This window comes from Babylonia areolata, chromosome 9, assembly GCF_041734735.1.
Source record: "Babylonia areolata isolate BAREFJ2019XMU chromosome 9, ASM4173473v1, whole genome shotgun sequence".
NCBI classification, from domain to species: Eukaryota; Metazoa; Mollusca; class Gastropoda; order Neogastropoda; family Buccinidae; genus Babylonia; species Babylonia areolata.
Window position 1 is genome coordinate 20,399,965 of NC_134884.1, and position 26,427 is coordinate 20,426,391.

General features: G+C 43.3%; 1 protein-coding gene across 1 annotated transcript in view; it reads left to right on the plus strand.

Annotated features, from left to right (window-relative positions):
• The window catches only part of LOC143286121 (nose resistant to fluoxetine protein 6-like), a 44,200-nt gene extending 18,725 nt beyond the window's left edge, over positions 1 to 25,475 (plus strand). The window contains exons 6-16 of the mRNA XM_076593713.1: positions 2,523 to 2,725; positions 3,171 to 3,338; positions 9,458 to 9,554; positions 11,840 to 11,932; positions 14,153 to 14,318; positions 15,218 to 15,297; positions 16,453 to 16,596; positions 19,877 to 19,997; positions 20,223 to 20,409; positions 22,046 to 22,188; positions 23,373 to 25,475. Coding sequence (XP_076449828.1) covers positions 2,523 to 2,725; positions 3,171 to 3,338; positions 9,458 to 9,554; positions 11,840 to 11,932; positions 14,153 to 14,318; positions 15,218 to 15,297; positions 16,453 to 16,596; positions 19,877 to 19,997; positions 20,223 to 20,409; positions 22,046 to 22,188; positions 23,373 to 23,525 — 1,555 coding nt within the window. The 3' untranslated portion in view covers positions 23,526 to 25,475. The remainder of the gene's footprint in view (positions 1 to 2,522; positions 2,726 to 3,170; positions 3,339 to 9,457; positions 9,555 to 11,839; positions 11,933 to 14,152; positions 14,319 to 15,217; positions 15,298 to 16,452; positions 16,597 to 19,876; positions 19,998 to 20,222; positions 20,410 to 22,045; positions 22,189 to 23,372) is intronic.
• Positions 25,476 to 26,427: the final 952 nt, after the last annotated feature.

Genomic DNA, 26,427 nt, shown 5'->3' on the forward strand with positions numbered 1-26,427 from the left:
CACAACACAACACAGCACAGCACAGCACAGCACAGAACAACACAGCACAGCACAACACAACACAGCACAACACAACACAGCACAACACAACACAGCACAGCACAACACAGCACAACACAACACAGCACAACACAACACAGCACAGCACAACACAACACAACACAGCACAGCACAGCACAGCACAGCACAACACAACAGCACAGCACAGCACAGCACAGAACAACACAGCACAGCACAGCACAGCACAGCACAACACAGCACAGAACAACACAGCACAGCACAGCACAGCACAGCACAGCACAGCACAACACAACACAACACAACACAGAACAACACAGCACAGCACAGCACAGCACAACACAACACAGCACAGTACAGCACAACACAACACAACACAACACAACACAGAACAACACAGCACAGCACAACACAACACAGCACAGCACAGCACAGCACAGCACAGCACAGCACAGCACAGCACAGCACAACACAACAGCACAGCACAGCACAGCACAGCACAGCACAGCACAGCACAACACAGCACAGAACAACACAGCACAGCACAGCACAGCACAGCACAACACAACACAACACAACACAACACCATACTGAAACGGGGCCTCGATTCCTGACCACTGGTGAACACAAAAGTCCTAAGCCAAACTGACTCTTAGACAGGGACGGCGCTTCTGTGTATCTTACACATTCTCTCTTTCGGAGTGTATCTTACACACTCGGTTTTTGTTTTTATTTTTTTTTGTATATTTTTCCCCCTTTTAGTTTTTGGGTCATCAACCACCCAAATTTCACCACTTCTTTTTTCTTTTTTTTTTTTTTTTTTTTTTTGTGTGTGTGTATGTGTGTGTGTGTATGTTATAGTTATCTCTCTCTCTCTCTCTCTCTCTCTCTCTCTCTCTCTCTCTCTCTCTCTCTATATATATATATATATACATTCTTTTCTTCAGTACTGTTTGGTAGGTACAAAAGATAAAGCAGTTGATGAATGTGGACGTAAAGTCATAAGAATGTGACAGTGGTTAGTGTCGTGGACCATAACTATTTGTATTTGTATTTGTATTTCTTTTTATCACAACAGATTTCTCTGTGTGAAATTCGGGCTGCTCTCACCACGGAGAGCGCGTCACTACACTACAGCGCCACCCTTATTTTTATTTTTTTATTTTTTTCCTGCGTGCAGTTTTATTTGTTTTTCCTATCGCAGTGGATTTTTCTACAGAATTTTGCCAGGAACAACCCTTTTGTTGCCGTGGGTTCTTTTACGTGCGCTAAGTGCATGCTGCACACGGGACCTCGGTTTATCATCTCATCCGAATGACTAGCGTCCAGACCACCACTCAAGGTCTAGTGGAGGGGGAGAAAATATCGGCGGCTGAGCCTACTGGGAGAATGCAGGTTTGAGCCACACATACGTGGTGGGAAAAAAAAGTGTTGTTTTATTTCTGGCCAGTGACCAGTTCTTACTCAGAGTTACAGAAATAAGTGTGTGTGTGTGTTTGTGTGTGTGTGTGTGTGTGTGTGTGTGTGTGTGTGTGTGTGTGTGTGTGTGTGTGTGTGTGTGTGTGTGTTACTGTCTGTGCTTTCTGTTTCCTCTTGTACTGGCGCATGTTTGCGTATGTTGTTGTTGTCTTCAGTTTAACGTCTTTCCACTTGAAGTGATATTAGACGGGAAAAAAAAAAAAAAAATCCGTGGGGGTAGGGGCTGTGAGAGGGGGAGGGGTAAAAGTGTGTGTATGTGTGGAGGGTGAATAGGGAAAGACAACGCTAGGAAAAATGGAAACGTTATAAACGCCAACATCAAACAACTATAACATCTATAAGAAATGTCCTATAGGACTATGCAGCAAACCTTCTGCAATAACAAATAACATATTGGAATTGTTAATAACACATTCAAAAGAACCTTTGGTGAATGTGTATTTGCAGAAGTATGGGCATGGGCATGCGTATTTGTATTCGTATTTCTTTTTATCACAACAGATTTCTCTGTGTGAAATTCGGGCTGCTCTCCCCAGAGTTTATCAACATGGGAAAGATTAGAAGATGATGTGATTGCGGTTTATCTGTTTTTATTACCAAATTTCAGTGTTTGAATTGCTGTTTGCACTTCAGTTTGGGTAAATAAACAAAATGGTCACACACGTACAATGTTAAAGTCTGTCTGAATGTGTGTGTGTGTGTGTGTGTGTGTGTGTGTGTGTGTGTGTGTGCATGCCTGAAATCTGATTGAATGACACAGGAAACGAATGATGAGCAATCCAGTGGCAGTCGTCAGTCGGCTCTACCAGGGTAGGCAGCCTGTTGTGCAAATGACCCCATGTTTGTAAAACACTTAAGAGCTTGGTCTCCAACCGAGGATAGAAGCTGTATAAGTATTCATATACAATCAATAAGTTAATCAATTTTGGGTGGATAATACTACTGTTGTTACTTTGTAACCTCCATACCGCAAAGGGGATCAGAGGATGAAAATATTCTGGATTCTTCTTGTCCTGCCCCCTCAGAGTGATCTGCAGCATCATCCTGTGCCTCATGGTGGCTGGCACAGTAGTGGACATCGTCTTCATCCAAAGACCTCAGTGGGCCATGAAGCAGATGCAAGGTGATGACTCCACCAAGGACAACATCAACGGACCCGTTCACCAGAACCCTGAACACGAATTGCTGCTGCCCAAAACACAGACGAAAGCTGCGATGCCCCAGCTAGGTAATGAACATGATGTTTATTTGATGGTGATGGTATGTGGTTTACAGTGCATGATAATGACGTAATATGCCGGAAATTATTCAAAATCTGCCATCTCTGAAATTATTTTCTGTCGGAGTGCTCAATGAAAACAACAGGCACTGTATGGTCTAAACTACTAATCTCATGAAACACTACAAAACTCTAAACACATTCCTTTCCCTGTTGATAATGTGAACCATATATTGCCATGTTCCAAGTCATTTACCACTGGGATAACCCATTCCCCCCCCCCCCCCCCCCCCGCCCCCCTCAGGAGCTGTGGCCTTTGATTGAATCAATTTCCAATTCTGAACCTAATTCTTATTCTGGTTCTGAAATGATTCGTATTCTGGCTCTGGTTCTGGTTCTGGTTCTGGCTCTGATTTGGTTCTGGTTCAAGTTCACTCTTGTTTTGTGTCCCCAGGTACGGCGGGCAAGGTGTTGGTGTCGTTCTCTGTGTACACCAACGGCGAGAAACTGCTGTCCACCAAGCAGGCCCCGGGGAGCCTCACCTGTGTGCACGGGATTCGATTCCTGTCCATCAGCTGGGTGGTGCTGGGACACACCTGGTCGTTTCCTGGCAGCGTTGGAAGTAAGGTCACACCAGAGGCACTAAACTTAGCGAGATGAATCACTCAGCGCTTCGCGTGAAGCCGCCGCGCGAGCAGCTCTCGCCCGGAAATAGTATGCGCCCTCAAGCGGCCAGACAGTTACGGCAGCAGAGGAAATGGCTTGGTGTTCTGCTGTAAACTGCAAAAACTCGCGCAAAAAAGGATGGACATTGTTCCGATTTCCCAAAGATGAAGACAGGTAAGCGTTTCATGATTTTGTTTAATGAAGTATCGTGTTGATATGGACATTTATGTCGTTATTACATTCGTTAGTCAGAGCTTTGTTTAGCCGAGTGTGCAAAGTGAAAGTAGTTTTCAGCAAAACCGAAAGTAGAGCTGTGAAAGGTATCCGTGACGTTTTGTGATTGTGACTTTGGGTCTGGGACAGACAACATTAGAGCGGCATCAAAACTGAACCCAAAATGAGGCACTGTTTTAGTGATTAGAACCATAGTGATGCATTGATATAATTATGCAACACTGAATGTGTTGCTATGGTTGTAGTGTAGTGGTTATGGTAGACTGCTCAGCTAGCAGTCATAGTAATAGTAATCACTACTTGCAGTAGACGCCAGTCAAATCTTTCTAGTAATCAGTAATCACTCAGTTTAGCAGGAATGGCAGTAATAGTAGAAGCAGTTGCAGGAGCAGCAGCAACAGCAGCAGTAGTAGCAGCACCAGCTTTGTCATCATCATCATCATCTTCATCATCATCAGTAGTAGTTGTTGTTGTCGTGGTAGTAGTAATAGTACTGAGAAGGATGAAGAGAACAACTGAGGATGAAATGATACCAGTTTCTATAAAGTGAAAACTGAATGAAAATAAATATTGAAATGCTATATTGCTTTTTTTGTACAGATGCAAAAAGTGGGTTCAGAACACCAGGCGAGCTGATCTACAGGGAAAAACCAGCGAGTACCTGTACACTAACTGCAAACTTTGCTCTGAACATTTTGAGCCAAATCAGTTTATGAATCCCAGTGCGGAAAAATTGAGTCTTGTGTGGAATGCTGTCCCCACATTATTCAACATTCCAAATCCACCACCTAAAGTCACAACAAAAAGAAAAATGCCCTGTCGACAGGATCACCCTGCAAGTTCCAAAAAAGCCAGAACCAGCCATGAATCACAGGAAAAAGCAGGTAATTTAATTTACTGTATATATTTGTATGTTTTTAAATTGCTGTAGCTTTTATATGTACAAGTATTTTGATATAATTATGTCAGACTTGTTATCTCTGCGATAATATTATTTAGAACTGTGTATATCACATTGTGTGGGGTGTGGATGAGGAGAGTGAAAAGGTAAAACATAAATGAACATATATGTCATTATTTCTGTCGCCTTGTCAGTGTTTCTCTCTCTCTCTCTCTCTCTCTCTCTCTCTCTCTCTCTCTCTCTCTCTCTCTCTCTCTCAGCTATTGTTTATTTGTATCTCTCACACATTTTCTGGAATGGTGTGTGTGTGTGTGTGTGTGTGTGTGTGTGTGTGTGTGTGTAATAGTCATAAACTAATTTTCATTTCCAGTGCCTGATCCTGTTCCTGGCCCCTCGGTTGGCTGGCAGCCAACACCAGAAAGACAATAACAGAAAGTTTGCGTCTTCAAGTGGCAGGCAAAACAGAAAACTGCTCAAGCTGTGTCATATCTGAATTTTCCTTAGGGCATTGACTTGCAAAATTACTACTGACTTTTACAAATATACTGCCTTAACATTATAAAATTTTAGTAAGTGATCTCAGAAAGGTTGAAATCAGGTATCTGAAGCAAAGTTCCTGTGGTAGTTGGTGCTATTTGTCGTGTCGGCTGTTGGTTCAAGGAGAAAGGCGAAAGTTTACGGCTGGATATGACACCTTTGTTTTCGTCTGTGTGGATCCCGACACCAACTGGGTGGGTAATTTCGATAATTTAATAGTAAGTCTCTCTCTCTCTCTCTCTCTCTCTCTCTCTTTGCTGTATCTCTTTTAAAACCTATGGAGAATCTGCAAAATTATGTCGATAACCCACGTATTTATTTTGGGGGACATGCCGCAGACAGTCAACATACGCACATGCTTTTTCTGTGTTGCTTCTCCTTTGCGCCTGGCTGCTATCTACTGTCTGGGGGAAGGGAGAGGGTGGTGAGGGACGCGGCGCGCCGCGAGCGAGCGAGGCTTCAGTTTTGCACATAGGGGAAAGAAGGGAGTGTGCCCTCTCCCTCCTTCTACACTCTCTGGTCACACTGACGAGACTGACTGTAAGACCGGGGTATAAAGCACTCATATAAGAACCCATGGGCAACAGAAGAGTTGTTGCCCCTGTGGCAACATTATGTAGAAAAATCCACTTTGATTGTTAAAAAAAAAAAAAAAAAAAAAAAAAAAAGCACCAACACTTGTAGACAGAAGGGAAACAGAAAAGAGAAAAAGATGGTGTTGTACCATGATGATGCATGCTTTGTGGGGAGACCAGCCTGAATCTCACAACAGAGAAATCTGTTGTATTTGTATTTGTATTTCTTTTTATCACATCAGATTTCTCTGTGTGAAATTCGAGCTGCTCTCCCCAGGGAGAGCGCGTCGCTACACTACAGCGCCACCCATTTTTTTGTATTTTTTCCTGTGTGTAGTTTTATTTGTTTTTCCTATCAAAGTGGATTTTTCTACAGAATTTTGCCAGGAACAACCCTTTTTTTTTTGCCATGGGTTCTTTTACGTGCGCTAAATGCATGCTGCACACGGGACCTCGGTTTATCGTCTCATCTGAATGACTAGCGTCCAGACCACCACTCACAGTCTAGTGGAGGGGGAGAAAGTATTGGTGGCTGAACTGTGATTCGAACCAGCGCACTCAGATTCTCTCACTTCCTAGGCTTTTTTTTTTCCATTGCATTTTGTTGGTGTATGTCTTATGTCTGTTTTTAGTACGCTACTTCATGCCTATTTCATGTCCATCCTCTTGTGATTCTGTATTGCACATGTGTGGCTGTGATGCTGTATGTATGATTTATTCCGTTACCTTTTAAAGGTTTCTGTCGTTGTTTTCTTTGATGTCTACTGTGATTATTGATCGAACGCAATGGGTTGCCCTAGGTTGACATCTAAATATATTATGTCTTTCATATATACATGTTGAATGACTGTGATTTTCATGTATTATTTGTGTTTTACTCCACAAATGAAATTTTCTAGTGTTGAGATAATAAAGTATTCTGTATCTACAAAGGCTCCCCCCAAACCTCCCCCCACCCCACCCCACCTCCCAGCAGAAACAGGGAACACCTCTAAACTATAAAGTGGTGTCTCTCAGTATACATCATTCATTCCATTATGCCCATTGCTCCTGGTGAGCATAGGCCATCGACGACCCCTCACCATCGCGCTCTGTTCTGGCCATTCCAGTCCAGTTGGTCCCTTGCTGCTTCAGCTCTGCCTCGGTATCTCACCTCCAGCTGTTGCGAGGCTGGCCTCTCTTTTTCCCTGCGGGTTCCAGGTCAGGGCTTGGCGTGTGATGCTGGATGCTGGCTTCCTGAGGGTGTGTCTGATCCAGCCCCACTTCCTCCGCAGTATCTGCTTGGCCACTGGTTCCTGTCCTGCTCGCTCCCACAGATCTTCATTTCGGATCTTCTCCTGCCATCGGATTTTGTAGATGTGCCTCAGACAGGTGTTGAAGAATGTCTGAATCTTCTGCTGCATCTTCTGTGTTCACCATGTCTCGCATCCGTAGAGCAGAATTGACTTAACATTGGAGTTGAAGATGCGGAGTTTGGTTTTCATACTGATTGCTCCAGATGCCCAGATGTTCTTGAACATGATGAAAGCTGTTCTTGCCTTGCCGATTCTGGCTGTGACGTCGTGGTCCGTGCCTCCCTGTCGGTCAACCACGCTTCCCAAGTAGACGAAAGGCTCCACCTCCCTGATGGGCTCTCCACCGACTGTGACTGGTGTGTTGGCAGTGGTGTTGATCTTCATCAGCTCGGTCTTCTTCTTGTTGATTTTGGCCTTGTCCTGGCTGACGTGGTCTCCAGGCGAGTGGTCTTGTCCTGCATCTGGCTGTGGTTGTGTGACAGGAGCGCCAGGTCATCAGCGAAGTCAAGGTCGTCCAGCTGTGTCCAGAGTGTCCACTGTATACTGTTGTTCCTGCCTGTTGTGGTGGTCTTCATGATTCAGTTGATGACCAGGAGGAAGAGGAATGGTGACACCAGGCACCCCTGGTGAACTCCAGTCTTCACCTTGAAACTTTCGGACAGCTGGCCTGCGTGGGCAATCCTGCAGCTCATGTCCTGGTAGGTGCACCGGACGAGGGAGATGATCTTCTCTGGGACTCCGTAGTGCCTCAGCAGCTTCCACAGCGTCTCTCTGTCCACACTGTTGAAGGCCTTCTCATAATCTATGAAATTGATGTAGAGGGGGGAGTTCCACTCCAGCGACTGCTCCACGATGATGTGCAGGTTGGCGATCTGGTCGGCACAGGATTTGTTCCGCCGGAAGCCTGCCTGCTGGTCTCAGAGTTTGAGGTCAACGGCCTCTTTCATCCTTTCCAGTAGAACCCTGTTGAGAACCTTGCCTGGCGTTGACAGGAGCATGATCCCTCGGTAGTTGCTGCAGTCTCTCTCAGTATACACAATGGGGAAATTACTACACACAAGAGATCCAGTGGCCTTGCCAAAAATCCTCCTCCAAGGTACTTACTGTTGAAGGAGGGAGACAGAGGGGAAGACAGAAAAACTTGATGGACTGACGACATGCACAATGGATCGACAGGAAAACCATTTACAGAGACCCACAGGCATCAGCACCCAACCGACAGACCTGGAGGAACCTGATGAACTGTTCTGTGTAGTGCCCCGAGAACTTCTCACATAGTTGCAGAAGAAGAAGAAGAAGAGATTATTTTGAAGATATTTGATGAGTCAGCAGGGCTAGGGGATTTAACGCTTGTCATGTCAGTTGTAGTGAAAGACTGTCTCTCCCTTTGTTCGATTCAAAATGCCCTTAGTTCACCACCACAACCGTCTTCAGTGCATGCATTTAAGAATCCACTGTCAAAACCACAGTCAATGAGATCATCACTGTTTTTGACTCACTTGTGTAAACAAAGTGAGTCTATGTTTTAACCTGGTGTTCGGTTGTCTGTGCGTGTGTGTGTGTGTGTCTGTGTATGTGTGTGTGTCTGTGTGTCCGTGGTAAACTTTAACATTGACATTTTCTCTGCAAATACTTTGTCAGTTGACAACAAATTAGGCATAAAAAATAGGAAAAATTTAGTTCTTTCCAGTCATCTTGTTTAAAACAATATTGCACCTCTGAGATGGGCACAAAAAAATAAAAAATGAAGCCTAATTATATGCAAACTGCATTTACTGTTACATTTATATTTTTTGTATTCTCTACACTTGGCACTTTGACCCATTCTGACCCAACAACAAGAGCAGTCATTATTATCATTTTTTGTTCAAACAGGAACTTCTTTTGCTAAGCATGGAAGTTTTATTTATTTTGCAAACATGTGGTGCAGATAGTAAAAAAGGGAAATTACTCTGTAATTAATGCTAGGGGACTTAATTTGCTTTAAACTGACCCTTCTCATCTTAAACATTACATTTTGAAATTATAGTCAATACATAAAAAGCTTGGATTTAAAATTAAAAAAAAGTGTATCACAAGTGAGTCTTGAAGGCCTTGCCTCTCATGTTTTATCATTGTCTGTGAAACAACGTTTGTTTTTTTGTTGTTGTTGTTTTTTATTTGCATTCCTTCAGAACCCCCCCCCCCCCCCCAGCTATATCCATATAGTCTGATGTATATACACACATGCAGAGAGAGATTTGCAAAAGGGACACAACTACTTCTAAAATGAAATCCTAACTTTATCTGGACAGGTTTCAATCCCCCTAGACCACAGTTAGGTTGACACTGCTGATAACATCATGAACATAAGTGTGTGCGTGTGCGCACGCATGCGTGTGTGTGCTGTGCGCTGTGTGTGTGACTCTGTGTGCTGTGTGTGTGACTCTGTGTTGTGTGTGTGTGCTGTGTGTGTGTTTGTGTGTGTATGTGTGTGTGTGTGACTCTGTGTGTGTGTGTGACTCTGTGTGTGTGTGTGTGTGTGTGTTTGCAGTGAACGTGACACCCTACTTACAGGACGTGACCTCGAAGTGGACTTACCAGGCCATCACCAACGCAACTGTCTCTGTGGACACCTTCTTCGTCCTGAGGTCAGTCCCTTCCAACCTTTCATGTTTGGTTTCTTTGTTGTTTTCGTTCTTTTGCTGCTCCACGATCTGTACCATTTCAGTGGCATTACTCACACACCGCTCTTTCTGAGTCCCTTATGTACACAGCAGCCATGCCCATGTTCATCATCGCAGTCCAGGCATTAGCAATCCACAGGGAACTATTGGAAGTTAGGCCAGACGGGCGCAATAGCCAAGTGGTTAAAGCAATGTACTGTCAATCTGAGGGTTTGAATCATGGTGACGGCGCCTGGTGGGTAAAGGGTGGAGATTTTTACGATCTCCCAGGTCAACATATGTGCAGACCTGCTAGTGCCTGAACCCCCTTTGTGTGTATATGCAAGCAGAAGATCAAATACGTACATTAAAGATCCTGTAATCCATGTCAGCGTTCGGTGGGTTATGGAAACAAGAACATACCCAGCATGCACACCCCCAAAAACGGAGTATGGCTGCCTACATGGCGGGGTAAAAACGGTCATACACGTAAAAGCCCACTCATGTGCATACGAGTGAACATGGGAGTTGCAGCCCACGAACGCAGAAGAAGAAGAAGAAGAAGTACACAATCATGATAATGACAAACAATCGCTTTAGTTATGGAGCCAGACTGAGTGAGCTGCCCATCCTTGGAACCACTTTGACGGCACCTTGAGAAAAAAAAAAAGGGGGATATGAACAGCCTAGATTAAGGTTTAATTACACATACTTAACCGTGACCCACTAATGCAGACTCCGGCAGGGGTCTGATTCCTGTCCTGTGCAAACTACTACCCGCCTATGCGGAGAAAACAAAAGTAGCTACAGCCGATAACCCAGGTTAATATTGTTGTTTTTTTTGTATTTTTTACTATTTTATAGTGTTACTTCTACTAGCATTTTTTGTGTATATGTTTTTTTACTTCGTCAGTTTTTAGTATTCTGTCTACAGTTTTTTTTTGTGTGTATGGGTTTTTCTTTAAATTATTTTCTAGTGTTTCATCTACCAGCATTTTTTATGTATGTGTATGTGTGTGTGTGAGAGAGAAAGTTTTTACTGCATTATTTTATGATGTTATTTCCAGTTTCTACAAGCATTTTTTGTGTAATTTATGTTGTGAGTTTTTGTGCGTTTTTTTAATTTTTATTCTTTTACTTCATTCTTTTCTAGTCTGCAACTGTTTTAGTGTATGTGTTGTTGTTCATGTTTTTAAAAGAAAATTTACTTCATTATTTTCTAGTGTTACATCTGTCAGCATTTTTTCTTATGTATGGTTTTATTTCATTATTTTGTAGCATTATGCCTACTAACATTTTTGGTGCATGTGTTTTTGCTTCTTTGTTGTAAAGTGTAGTATCCACCAGCTTTTTGTTGTGTATATGTTATTTTTACTTAATTGATTTGTAATTTTATGTCAACTAACATTTTTGTTGTATATATGTCATTGCATCATTGTTCTAACCCATTCTTCTTCTTCTTCTTCTTCTTCTTCTGCGTTCGTGGGCTGCAACTCCCACGTACACTCGCATGTACATGAGTGGGCTTTTATGTGCATGACCGTTTTTACCCCACCATGTAGGCAGTCATACTCCACTTTCGGGGGTGTGCATGCTGGGTATGTTCTTGCTTCCATAACCCACTGAACGCTGACATGGATTACAGGATCTTTAACGTGTGTATTTGATCTTCTGCATGCGTTTACTCACGAAGGGGGTTCAGGCACTAGCAGGTCTGCACATATGTTGACCTGGGAGATCGTAAAAATCTCCACCCTTTACCCCCCAGGCGCCATCACCGTGATTCGAACCCGGGTCCCTCAGATTGAAGGTCCAACGCTTTAACCACTCGGCTATTGCGCCCGTCGTTCTAACCCATTCAACGTTAGAGAATTCACAGCCCTTTGCAGTCTTCCCTGTTATTATTGACATGGAAATTCACAGAAAATATACTGAAAAATCAACTGGTTTTGCCTCCAAATATACACATGTGGAGACAGCCGGAAATACTGCAGAAACTTGAGTTTCCTTTGCTTTCAGTGTGTGCATATGAACTAGCATGTGTTTTTTTTCGGGGCAAGACGGGTCATCTTTTCACTGTTAGCCACGCGAAATTTGGCCAAGCAGAGCTAACCGATAGACCCAGTTTGCATCAGTTTGACATGGTAAGTATATGTATCACCAAACATGGAGTATAATAACCAACTCCTCCTTTCTCTTCTCTGTTTTATGGTCTTATTTTTACCTTTTTTTTTCTCTGTGTGTGTGTGTGTGTGTGTGTGTACTGAAAGCGGTCTCTTGGTGGCCTACCTGACGTTAAAGGAAATGAAGAAACGTGGCGGCAGACTCAACTGGTTCCTCTTCTACTTCCATCGATTCTGGAGGTTGGTTTGTATGGAGTTTTGTGTCATGTTCACACACATGCATGTACGCGGTCACACGCCAGATACACAAACAGGTACCAGACACTATACCTGCACACACACAGACACACAGACACACACACACACACACACACACACACACACATACACAGACACACGCACATACGCAGACACACACAGACTGACACACGCACATACACAGACACAGACACACACACACACACCCACACACACACACATGTGCACGCACATACACAGACACAGACACACACACACACACACACTGACACAGACACACACACACACACTGACACAGACACACACACACACACACACACACACACACACACACACACACACACACACGCACATACACAGACACACATACACACACACTGACACAGACACACACACACACACACACACACACACACACATTTCTGACAAGGTTCTTATGATCAAACTTTCACAGGCAGTAGTTCATAGCCCTATTTCTACATTTATTTAATGTGCTTCATAACTGCGTTAATGGTTTCTAATTATAATTATCATTACTGAATTATTACTGTTAAATGTAATTGCATATTAGTTATGCATTTTTTGGTAGTGTTCTACTTTTTCTGTTTTCCTCTCCCCCCCCAATACCTCCCTACTCCCACCCTCCCCACTCCCCCCTTTTTTTTTCTCTTTTCTTTATTTGTTAATCGTCTAACATATCACTGATAGTGAAAAGACGCTAAACTAAAGAACGAACACACACACACACACACACAAACACACACACACAAACTTGGGGAGAGCGCATCACCACAGTACAGCACCACCCATGTATACATAAAAGAATATAAAAAATTCTGTCTGCATGCATATTTGTTTTACCACCAGATATGATTTTTCTTGTCAGATCACACGCGTGTCTCAGTACCTGAGCCCCCTTTGTGTGTTTTTACATGTATGATATGATAGTCAGTCGTGTCCAACTATGACCATCAGAACAGCAGAGGAGGCAACTGCTGTTCTGACTATTTGGGCTAGAATTTGATTATGGTGGAGGGTGTCTTGCCCAAGTTACATCCCCACTCTCTCGGCCAAGAGAGTTTTAGGAAAGTCGGCGATAGCAGAAGATCAAACATGCCTTAACTCAGTACGGCCAGTCCTCTCTTCTCCTCTACACAGACCCCTTGGTTGTCCAGTGGGTGTCTAAATGACCCAACCTTTAGCTTCCGTCGTCAGAATTGTGGTATTCTTTGCCAACATTCACGTCTTCAGTATAAGAGCCTTCCGCATGCAATATTTTGATGATGGTAATTGGGCTGAAACGCCGTTAACGTCATCTCTTTCGCCGTTCGTATGGAGAGAGTTAAAGATCCATGTCAGAGTTCAGTGGGTTAAGGAAACAGGAACATACCCGGTATTCACCCCCCCCCCCCCTGACCCCCTCCCCCCTCCCCCACCCAAAAAAGGGGTATGACTACCTACATAGCAGAAGATGAAGAGTCATACACGTAAAAAGCCCACATGTATGCAAACGAATAATAATGATAAGAAGAAGGTGCTGTGAATACACAACCTAAGTGTGGACTTTTTTTTTTTTTTTTTTTTTTTTGCACACCCGTAATAAATCATTTGGAAGTCGGGGGGGGGGGGGGGGTTCTGGACCTGCAGGGGTTGAGAGAGAGAGACGTACATCCCCACCCATCAAGAGTCTTCTGGTCACTGCTTTGTGAGGGAGGTAGGTAGGTAGGCTTGGGGAAAGTCAAAGGCTGAGGGAGTATACACCCAATAACAGTGGAGTGATGGCCTAGAGGAAGCGAGAGAATCTGAGTGCGCTGGTTCAAATCACGGCTCAGCCGCCGATATTTTCTCCCCCTCCACTAGACCTTGAGTGGTGGTCTGGACGCTGGTCATTCGGATGAGACGATAAACTGAGGTCCCGTGTGCAGCATGCACTTAGCGCACGTAAAAGAACCCACGGCAACAAAAGGGTTGTTCCTGGCAAAATTCTGTAGTAAAATCCACTTCGATAGGAAAAACAAATAAAAACTGCACTCTGGAAAAAAATAATTACAAAAATGGGTGGCGCTGTAGTATAGCGATGTGCTCTCCCAGGGGAGAGAGCAGCCCGAATTTCACACAGAGAAATCTGCTGTGATACAAAGAAATACAAATACAAAATTTGGTAATTTTGTTCTGTTCTGTTCTGGAACATTTGCTGTGCAGACTGACCCCTGCCTACATGCTGTGTCTGATGGTGTATACCTGCCTGGCTCCCTACTGGGGCGATGGGCCCTTCTGGCCGTCCAAGTTTCAGGATGAGGACTTCTGTGCCGACAACTGGTGGACCAACCTGCTCTACATCAATAACATTGTCAACACCAAAGAGGCGGTGAATATATATATATATATTTTTTTTTTCAGGGGGCATGTTTGTTTGTTTGCTGCACAGGTACAAGGCATGCATGCTACACACACACACACACACACACACACACATGTGCGCATACACACACACACACACACACACACAAACACACGCAAACACACACACACACACGCGTGCGAACACGTAAACACATGCAAAAACACACACGCAAACACACACACAGACACACGCACACACGCAAACACGCAAACACACACACACACACGTTTTTGACTTTTCTTTTTTTGTTTTGTTGTTGTTGTTTTTTGATGTGTGTTTATTTGCTTTCTAGTTTCAGGGAACATGTTTGCAAATTGTTGATTCTGCTGTTCTAGTTTATCCTTTTTCTCTATACCCTCCCCCCCCACCCCTACCACCTTTATCCTCCAGCCCCCCCTACCACCCCCCATCCCCCATCCCCCATCATAAACATACACACACATGCACATGCACATGCGCATGCATGCATGCGCACGCACACACACACACACACACACACACACAGACGTAAGCACACATACACTGGCACACACACACATACACACACATGCACATGCACATGCGCACCCACACACGCACACACACACACACACACACAGACGTAAGTACACATACACTGGCACACACACATATACACACACATGTACATACACACACACTGACACACACACACACACACACACACACACACACACACACACACACAGGCATGACATGTCCAGTATTACTGAAAGGAAGCTGAACTGATTAAAGAAAGAAGAATACCTTTGTTTGCTTTTTAAGTGTGAAGTCTGTATTGTAGTCTACGGAAACTTGTCTGACGGAAATTCCCTGATGTGTTGCCTCTGTTTGATTGGCTCCAGTGTTTCGGTCACTCCTGGTACTTGGCCGATGACATGCAGTTTTACATCCTGAGTCCTCTCATCTTCGTCCCCCTCTTCTTGTGAGTACACCAGCTCCATTGCCAGTGTATGTATGTTGTCAAGGTGGTGGTGATGTTAGCCCCATTGCTGCTACTGATGTGTACGCTTACCAGATAAGGGCTTGATTTGATTTGATTTCGATTGGATGTGGATACTGATATAGGCCTATCTTTGGTCGGAGACCAAGCTCTAAGCGCTTAACAAACTCGGGGTCATTTGCACAACAGGCTGCCTACCTGGGTAGAGCTGAATGACGGCTGCCGTTGAGTGCTCATCATTCATTTCCTGTGAAATTCAATTGGGTTCTTCTTCTTTCTGTTACACGACCAACATCGACTTGCCGATGACTCTGCCGTGGTTCATGCATGCTGGGTATTTTCATGTCTCCATAACCCACCGAACACTGAAATGGGTTGCAGGATCTTTAACGTGCATGTTTGATCTTCTGCGTGCGTATACACACGAAGGGGGTTGAGGCACTAGCAGGTCTGCGCATATGTTGACCTGGGAAATCGGAAAAATCTCCACCCTTTACCGTGATTCGAACCCGGGACCCTCAGATTGAAAGTCCAACGCTTTAACCACTCGGCTATTGCGCACATACACACTCAGACAGACATGTAAAGGGCTATTGTCTAAAAGAGATGGGTCAAAAGCGGCAGGCCAGGACATCGATCACCATGGCTATGGGCCTTAAACTTTCTTTTTTAACGTCTTGGGATCGCATTACTTCTGTTTCACAAAATCAGTTACACCACTACTATGCACAAGAAGTTGTTTTTGTTTTGGGTTTTGTTGGTTTTTTTTTTTTTTTTTTTGCTTCACATTGATACCACAGTGATTCCACACCACCAGTATTCAGCATGTAATGGCTAAGGCTAGATAATTGGACAGTACCACTGGTAACGTTTCAAAGCATTCACTTATCTGTTTGTTTTGTTTATGTTTTTTAATTATTTTGTGTGTGTGTGTGTGTGTGTGTTGTGTGTGTGTTATTTTGTTTATTTATCTTTCTTTTGTGTGTGTGTGTGTGTATGTGTGTTTTATTAAAATCGTTTTTTTTGGCTTGTTTGTCTCGCTTCATTTTTAGGCACAAAAACGTTGCCACACAACCTTTGGCAGGCTCTCAAGACACTGAACGTATGTACGTCACTCTTTTAACGGTTCCTTTTCAGTTTCCCTTTGTTGGGAGTTGTGGTCGCCGGGGCATTTTTGCTCGTCACCACCATTGTTCCCGGGGTTCTCAGTCAGCAGCAGGGGTTTCCACCAGGGCTCCGGCACCCTGTGGAGGGCTTTGACCCCATGAACTCCACCAGCGTGTGGGTGCCATTGAAGTTTCTATTGTTGATGGATGTGGTTTTTTTGGTGTTGCATTGTGTTGTGTTGTGTTGTGTTGTGCTGTGTTGTGATGTGTTGTGCTGTGCTGTGTTGTGTTGTGTTGTGTTTTGTTGTATTGTGTTGTGTTGTGCTCATAGATGGTTTTTTTTGTGCTTTTTTGGTGTTGCATTGTGTTGTGTTGTGTTGTTTTGTGCTGTGCTGTGCTGTGCTGTGCTGTGCTGTGTTGTATTGCGTTGCATTGTGCTGTGCTGTGCTGTGCTGTGCTGTGTTGTGGTGTGCTGTGTTGTGCTCTGCTGTGCTGTGTTCGCTTAGTTGTTGAGCTAGAATGAGTGAGAAATCCTTCCTCCGTTTGAGTGAAGATCATCCACTAAGGAACCTGCTGACTCTGAAGACTTCATTCAGGACCACAAGCATCAGCCAGGACCTCCCCAGTCAGAGCGCCAGAAGAACAGCAAGGGCTCATCCCTCCTCTGACTGTCATGACTTCACTCCTCTTCAGAGAGACAGGACCACCTGTCTTCAGGCAGCCAGGACTTCATCCCTCACCAGACAGCGAGGACTTCACCCCTCTTCAGAGGGACAGGACCACCTGTCTTCAGGCAGCCAGGACCACTCAACCCTCTTCAGACAGCCAGGACTTCACCCCTCCTCTGACTGTCATGACTTCACCCCTCTTCAGAGAGACAGGACCACCTGTCTTCAGGTACCCAGGACTTATCCCTCTTCAGAGAGACAGCCAGGACTTCGTCCCTCTTCAGCCAGCCAGGATTTCACCCCTCTTCAGACAGCCAGGATTTCACTCACCCCTCTTCAGACAGCCAGGACTTCACTCACACCTCTTCAGACAGCCAGGACTTCACTCACACCTCTTCAGACAGCCAGGACTTCACTCATCCCTCTTTAGACAGCCAGGACTTCACTCACTCCTCTTCAGACAGCCAGGACTTCACTCACCCCTCTTCAGACAGCCAGGAGTTCACTCACACCTCTTTAGATAGCCAGGACTTCACTCAACCCTCTTCCGACAGCCAGGACTTCACTCACCCCTCTTCAAACAGCCAGGACTTCACTCATCCCTCTTCAGACAGCCAGAACTTCACTCACCCCTCTTCAGACAGCCAGGACTTCACCCCTCTTCAGACAGCCAGGACCACTCAACCCTCTTCAGACAGCCAGGACTTCACTCACCCCTCTTCAGACAGCCAGGACTTCACTCACCCCTCTTCAGACAGCCAGGACTTCACTCACCCCTCTTCAGACAGCCAGGACTTCACCCCTCTTCAGACAGCCAGGACCACTCAACCCTCTTCAGACAGTCAGGACTTCACTCACACCTCTTCAGACAGCCAGGACTTCACTCACCCCTCTTCAGACAGCCAGGACTTCACCCCTCTTCAGACAGCCAGGACCACTCAACCCTCTTCAGACAGCCAGGACTTCACTCACCCCTCTTCAGACAGCCAGGACTTCTTTCACCCCGCTTCAGACAGCCAGGACTACACTCACCCCTCTTCAGACAGCCAGGACTTCACTGACACCTCTTCAGACAGCCAGGACTTCACTCACCCCTCTTCAGACAGCCAGGACCACTCAACCCTCTTCAGACAGCCAGGACTTCACTCACCCCTCTTCAGACAGCCAGGAGTTCACTCACAGCTATTTAGATAGCCAGGAATTCACTCACCCCTCTTCAGACAGCCAGGACTTCACTCACCCCTCTTTGGATAGCCAGGACTTCACCCCCCCCCTCTTTAGACAGCCAGGACTTCACTCACCCCTCTTCAGACAGCCAGGATTTCACTCACACCTCTTCAGACAGCCAGGACTTCACTCACACCTCTTCAGACAGCCAGGACTTCACTCACCCCTCTTCAGACAGCCAGGACTTCACTCATCCCTCTTCAGACAGGCAGGACTTCACTCATCCCTCTTCAGACAGCCAGGACTTCACTCACACCTCTTCAGACAGCCAGGATTTCACTCACACCTCTTCAGACAGCCAGGACTTCACTCACCCCTCTTTAGATAGCCAGGACTTCACCCCCCCCCCCCCCCCTCTTTAGACGGCCAGGACTTCACTCATCCCTCTTCAGACAGCCAGGATTTCACTCACACCTCTTCAGACAGCCAGGACTTCACTCACACCTCTTCAGACAGCCAGGACTTCACTCACACCTCTTCAGACAGCCAGGACTTCACTCACCCCTCTTCAGACAAACTCAACCCTCTTCAGACAGCCAGGACTTCACTCTCCCCTCTTCAGACAGCCAGGACTTCACTCACCCCTCTTTAGACAGCCAGGACTTCCTTAAAGAAGTCTCCGTTGGTTTTACGTCTTTCCGTTTTAAGTGACATTTGGAAAGATGCAAATACCTGCTGTGTGGGTTGGTTAGGAAATTTGAGTGAAGTGGATGGTTGATGGCAGGGTAAAAACGGTCATACACGTAAGAGCCCACTCGTGTGCATATGAGTGAACGCAGAAGAAGAAGAAGAAGAAGAGTGAAGTGGATGACTCTTGACTGTTGCATGGTTCCAGTCTGGCCAGTTGAGCCCATAGCACGGACTCACATGCAGCCCTGAGTGGGAGCCGGCCTTCGGGTGTGGAGGGTGTGGGAGGAAAATCCCTATCTTTGATGGGGCTCTATCCCACATCCTTTCAGTTTTCAGTCCACAATGTCATCAGTGTGCGTGTGTGTATGTGTGTGATGTGTGTCTTTGTATGTGTATGTGTGTGTGTGTGTGTACATTTGTGCGCACATGTGTGCATACATGCCTCTGTGTGTGTGTGGGGGGGGGGGGGGGGGGGGGGGGCTGTGTGCCTGTGATTATTATGTGCATGTGTGCATGCTTGTCTGAGTGTGTACATGAATGCATGCACACATGTAAGTGAGCCTGTGTATGTGTGTGTGTGTATGTGCGTTCATGTATGTTTTGTGTGTATGAATGTGTTCTTTGTGTGTATAAATGTGTGTTTTGTGTGTATGAATGTGTTCTTTGTGTGTGTGAATGTATTTTTGGTGTGTATGAATGTGGTCTTTGTGTGTATGAATGTGTATTTTGTATGTATGAATGTGTTCTTTGTGTGTATGAATGTGTTTTTTGTGTGAAAGAATGTGTTCTTTGTGTGTATAAGAATGTGTTCTTTGTGTGAAAGAATGTGTTCTTTGTTGCATCTTCTTTTGCTCCTTCTCATTTCAGTGTTGGCGGTCTTCGTTGCTGCTGCTTCTTCTTAAAGGACTTGACATTACTTTTCGTTTCCAGTACAATAGACTACATGGACGTCTATTACGTAAGACCCTACAACCGCATGGGGCCCTACATAATCGGCTTGCTGGCTGGCTACTTCCTGTACCGCACAGACCGTAAGCTGCGCATCTCGTGGGTGAGTCTGTCTGGCATCAAATTATACTGCATTGCATTACATTGCATTGCATTGCATCACATTGCATTGCATGCATCACATTGCATCGCATCACATTGCATTGCATCATATTGTCCTTTGCTGTCATGTCTTGTCTTGTCTTGTATAGTATTGTCATGAATTGTATTGCATTGTATTGCATTTTATCTCCCCCCACCCCCAACCCCCCCCCCCTCACCCCCCCAGCTGGTTAATGCCGTCCTGTGGGCCCTAGCCACTGCCTGTGCCCTGGCTGTGCTGTTTGGACTGAGCGATGACAGCTACGCAAACCCCGTGACTGTGCCGGTGGCCGCATTCTACAACGCCGTCAACAGAACAGTGTGGGGTGCATGTGTGGCCTGGGTCGTCATCGCCTGCGTCACTGGCAATGGAGGTGAGTGAGTCACTCAAGGTATCCCCACCCCCCACCCCCCTTTAAAATTCTATCCCCTGGACATAATTTCCTTTTCTCTGTGTCGGTCTCTCTCTCTATGAACAATTTTTGTTTGTTTTTTTATTATGAGTGAAATATTACTTGTTAATGTGTTTATTGAGTGATTGAATGAATAAGCCTAGTTCTAGATTTTAACATCACTGTAAAAGATGACTGTATGTAATGTTTCAATGCCCCCAGGAGGCACATGAAATAAACTTCTTGTCTTGCCTTGCCTTGCCTTGTACACCCTGCACGCTTTCTTTCTATCTCTGTCCTTCATTATGTCCGCTTTCTTTCCTTTCTTTCTTCTTTCCCTCTCTCATTCATGCATAAGTGTACCATGTTTTTGTGGAAAAATTCATATATCTCTGCAGTATATTTTGCTGTTGTTTTTTGTCATGAGGCGTACATGTAATTACTTTTTTTTTCCCCTCTCTAAATTGTTTTGTTTTCTTGTATACCTTAGGATATTTTATAGGATGAAAATGGGCTGAGATAAGTGCTTATTCCCTTTTCCTTTGATAAAAAAAATGTTTTGCTTTTGATTTCTTCAGATTCTCTATATTTTATTTTTGTGTTTTGTTTTGTTTGTTTATTGTTGATTTTGCAGTCGAACACAGGTTTTGTGAACACGATCTTGTCATGGTCATCTTACGACATGCCTGTCAGCAGTCTGCTGTACTGTGTCCATCTTCTTCTTCTTCTTGTCCTCTTCTTCTTCTTTATCATAATGATAATAATAAAAATAATGATAATGATAATATAATTATGATGATGATGATGATTACTACTACTACTACTGCTACTACTACTACAACCATTCTTCTTTTTCTTATTATTATCATTGTTATTATTATTTTGTTATCATTCTTCTTCTTCTTATCATCATTTTTATTATTATTGTTGTTGTCATCCTATTGTTATTATCATTGTTATCATCATTATTCATATTTTATCATTTTTACCATTCATTTCTTTTTCTTCTTCTTCTTTTTTTCCTCCTCCTCCTCCTCCTCCTCCTCCACTCTCTCTTTCAGTCTCCACGATCTCTGTTTCTCCTGTTGGTATAACCTTGTTGTTGTTGTTGTTGTTGTTGGTGTACAGTAGAGGAGGTGCAGGGTAATGTGTGTGTGTGTGTGTGTGTGTGTGTGTGTGTGTGTTGGAGCTCATGTATGTTTATATGTATTTGACTGTGCTTTCATATCTGTGAAACTGTGTGTTTGGCACATATCTGTTATGCATGTGCGGGTGTATGTGTGAATGTGTGTCTTCATGTTTTACATTTATTTGCTTATTTATCATCATTGTTGTCTTATTTATTTAATTATTTATTTATTATTATTATTTTATTATTATTTTCATCACTACTACCTTTTTTTTATATAATAATTATTATCTATTTATTTATTTATTTATGTAAGCTTTTCTTTTTTTTTTCTTTTTTTTTTCTCAAGGCCTGACTAAGCGCGTTGGGTTACGCTGCTGGTCAGGCATCTGCTTGGCAGATGTGGTGTAGCGTATATGGATTTGTCCGAACGCAGTGATGCCTCCTTGAGCTACTGAAACTGAAACTGAAACTGTTGTTGTTGTTCAGGTTTTGTGAACACGATCTTGTCGTGGTCAGCCTTCGTGCCGGTCAGCCGTCTGTCGTACTGCATCTACCTGCTGCACATCATGGTGATCATGCTGTACGTCATGAACACACGTGCCACCATCTTCTGTGATGATGTTAACCTGGTCAGTCCGTCTTTTCATTTCTTTTCACGGTTCATTTTTGACTCACTTGTGTAAAAAAAAAGTGAGTCTATGTTTTAACCTGGTGTTCGGTTGTCTGTGTGTGTGTGTGTGTCTGTGTGTCCGTGGTAAACTTTAACATTGACATTTTCTCTGCAAATACTTTGTCAGTTGACACCAAATTAGGCATAAAAATAGGAAAAATTCAGTTCTTTTTAGTCATCTTGTTTAAAACAATATTGCACCTCTGGTTTTGTGATGTCATAAGACTAAAGGGGCACAGATATTTTTTTATCAATGCACCAATGTTTATCAACCCCCCCTCCAAAAAAAAACACAAAAAAACAAATACAGGATATAGTCTTTGAAGTGGTGTTGCTCATTCATTCATCCTTTCATTATCCCCTGAAAACGGAGTATGGCTGCCTAAATCGGGGGAGCGGTGGTAGAAAACAGTCATACGCGTGAATGTCCACTCGTGTATATATGAGTGAACGTGGGAGTCGCAGCCCACGAACGAAAAAGAAGCAGAAGATCCTTTCCTGGAACTCTACTGCCTATTTGCTGACTGAAGCACAGTCAGTACATGCACTACTGTCACAAAGCAATAAATGAATATATAAGCAAATGATAATAATACTAAAACAAGAGAGGCAAGGCCTTCAAGACTCACTTGTGAAAAAAAAAAAATCTAATCGTTGAAACCTGTTCTGTATTTGTTATTATCAGGTTAAAAGAAAAAGAAAAAAGAAAAAAAAAAGTCCTAATGGCACATTCGAACCCTGCGTGTTCAGGTGAGAAGAAACTGTCTTACCCATTACATTATCGTGGGTCCTTAGCTGACGTTCAAAAATATAACATTAACCCTTTGAGCCCTGACCACAGCTTTACCGGTGGCAGAGAAAAATGACATAATGCCCAGCCACCGGTTGAGCGGTGTGTAAACACTTGAAGCGTGCAGAGAGTCTCAACCTGGCCTGTCAGGGCAGAAATCAGGGACAAAATGTGCAAGAAAACAACTGTTCACGACGCAGCAAGTAACTGATATGCTTGATGATTTATCAGAAATAGAGTATGACAGTGATTACTCTGATAGTGAGGTGGAATTCGAATCGGATGATTTTGCTACAGATAGTGATGTTGAAAATGAATCTGTGTAAGTAATGTTCTTGGTATTTCTGTTGCAGGTATTCCTGTATCTGGGTAGTCTGGTGGCCTCCTGTGTGGTGGCCTTTGTGGCCTCCTTGGCCTTTGAGGCACCAATGATGGGTCTGGAGAAGGTTTTCCTTCGTCCTTCATCGTCCTCCGCTTCACCCAAACGGGGCGGCGAGAAACAGTGAGTGAGGAGTTCTGCGCCTGCTTCGGTTTTTGTGGGGGAGGGGCCATCGTCGGGGCCATTGTTCCGTATCTTGACTTGGTCTGATGATATGTCTCTCGCTGTCTGTCTCTTTGTCCCTCCCTCTGTGTGCGTGTTTGTTTCTTTGTCTTTATTATTATTATTACTACTACCCCTTTTTTATATATATTAGAATTATTATTTATTTATTTATTTACTTATTTATGTACGCTTATCTATTATTTATTCACCTTTTTTTTTTCTCAAGGCCTGACTAAGCGCGTTGGGTTACGCTGCTGGTCAGGCATCTGCTTGGCAGATGTGGTGTAGCGTATATGGATTTGTCCGAATGCAGTGATGCCTCCTTGAGCTACTGAAACTGAAACTGAAACTTCTTTGTCTGTCTGACGCTTTCTCTTTCTCTTTTAAATGTCTTTCTATGTCTCTGTCTCTTTTTTTTTCTTTCCCACTCTCTATCTGTATGTGTGTGTGTGTGTGTGTGTGTGAAAGACTGCTATAGCTAAACACCACTTGTACAGAATAAACTTTTTTGTGTTTCATTGTCAAGAGCTGCTTTAAAGCTCTGAAAATGGACCTGTATCTTTTGGCTGGGCTAAAAATGAAATGTTTGAAAATGCTATACAAAAGTAATAGGTATCTAAGAGGACTAAAGAAACACTTTTTTGAAACTTTCTGAAAATGGGTAAATAATTTTTTTTTTTTTTTTCTTGAATTGATTATACATGTAATATATATTTTTCATTTCTGTGTGTTTGATTTTGGAAGTTGGTTTCTTTTTCACGTATTTTTTTCTGTTAACATCATTTTTCTATATTTTATGTCAAGCCCATGTAAGTATTGATTGCTGTTCATTTTGGAAACAGATAAACAGATATGCAGCATGTTGATTTTAGCATGTTTTTTTTATACAGTGTTTGTGCCATGGTTTTATATTTCTTTGACATGCTGTAGAATGAAAAGACATGATGGTAAACAACAAAACATGACATCATTTTTGCAGTTTACAGAAGTGTTAGGTGTTCTGCAGTTTTTATTGACAGAGTGCTATGTGATACAGTATGTCCTGACATTTTGTGCTTTTGTGTGTGAGAGAGAGAGAGAGAGAGAGTTACTGTATTCAGTTCTTTTTTTTTTTTTTTAGTACCCCAGAGTTTTGGACTTTTTTTTTTTTTTTTTGTCTTTCTGTATTTGGATGATGAATGATGTTCCTGCGATGGGGTTTTTGGATCTCCTGACAAGACTGAACTCTCATGATATATCCTGGCGTCAACCAGGCGTGCAAGATACAGACACTCGCAGAGTTGGTTAACAAACTCGAACAACCATGAAGTGGATGGCCCTCGACTATGAGGTCCCAGTCTTTCCAATGTGAGCTCACAGCACATTCAACTTTGGGTTGGAGCTGGCCACTGACCAAAAAAAAAAAAAGAAAAACAACAACAAAAAACAAAAACAAAAAACAACAACAACAAAAACCCAACCCCACCTGTGATAGGGTTCAAATCTGCATTTTCACAGTTGTCGGTCAGTCACACTAATCATTTTGCAACGGTAGCTTGTCAGGAACTGATTGTTTGTTGACCGACATTTAATGCTCCTAACTTCCTTTAAAACTAGTTTTTCATCATCATCATCATCATCATCATCATCATCATCAAAATTATCAGTAGAAAAAACAATTTTCCTTATTTAACCTGATACAAAGAACAATGAACCATGACAATTTCCATGGAAAATCAAACTTACTTGTCAAAGAAATATTATCAAGTGACCAATCTTATTCTTGGTTGTTATTCCAAAGATTTTTTTAAAATTTTTTTTTTATAAATTTTTATTTATTAATTATATTATTTTATTTTATTTTATTTTTTCAATTTATTTATTTATTTTATTCATTTATTCATTTTTATTTAATTTTATTTTTGTTTGTTTATTTATTTATTTTATTTTATTTTATTTTATATTTTTTTCTCAAGGCCTGACTAAGCACGTTGGGTTACGCTGCTGGTCAGGCATCTGCTTGGCAGATGTGGTGTAGCGTATATGGATTTGACCGAACGCAGTGACGCCTCCTTGAGCTACTGAAACTGATCCAAAGAAGCATGAGTTTTACGTAAATGAACAAGATGAGTAGTTTCAGTAGCTCAAGGAGGCGTCACTGCGTTCGAACAAATCCATATACGCTACACCACATCTGCCAAGCAGATGCCTGACCAGCGGCGTAGCCCAACGCGCTTAGTCAGGCCTTGAAAAATGAACAAGGTCAAGTTGCTACTGAGCGTGTATTGTTATGTTTGAAGATTTCAACACACAAGTGGTGTATGTGAATATGAAGAACTCGTAACTGCAGACAAACAGGGTGCACAGAAATTTCATGAAAAAAGATGAATTTTGATTATGATTATGTTTGAAAACTTTTACACACAAGTGATATGTGAATATGAAAAAAAAACCCTGTGATTGCAGATAAAGGATGAAGAGTCCCTGAAAAGGGAATTTGTGTGTTTGAAGTTTTTAACATACAATTGACACATGATTACTACTACTACTACTACTACTACTACTACTAATAATAATAATGGTATTTATATAGCGCTGGATCTTGTGCAGAGACAAATCAAAGCACTTTCACACCAGTCATTCACACGCATGCATAACTCTAAAACTGTAGAAACTAAAGACAAGGAAGATGCAGGCAAGGGAGGTTATTTTGGGAAGAGGTGGGTTTTAAGGCCAGACTTGAAAGAGTTGAGTGTGGAGACTTGACGAAGCGAAAGAGTTCATTCCAATCGCAAGATCCAGAGACAGAGAAAGAACGGCGGCCTACAGTCAAGTGTTTGAATCTGGGTATGCATAAACAAAACAGAGTGGATCCGAAGCCGATC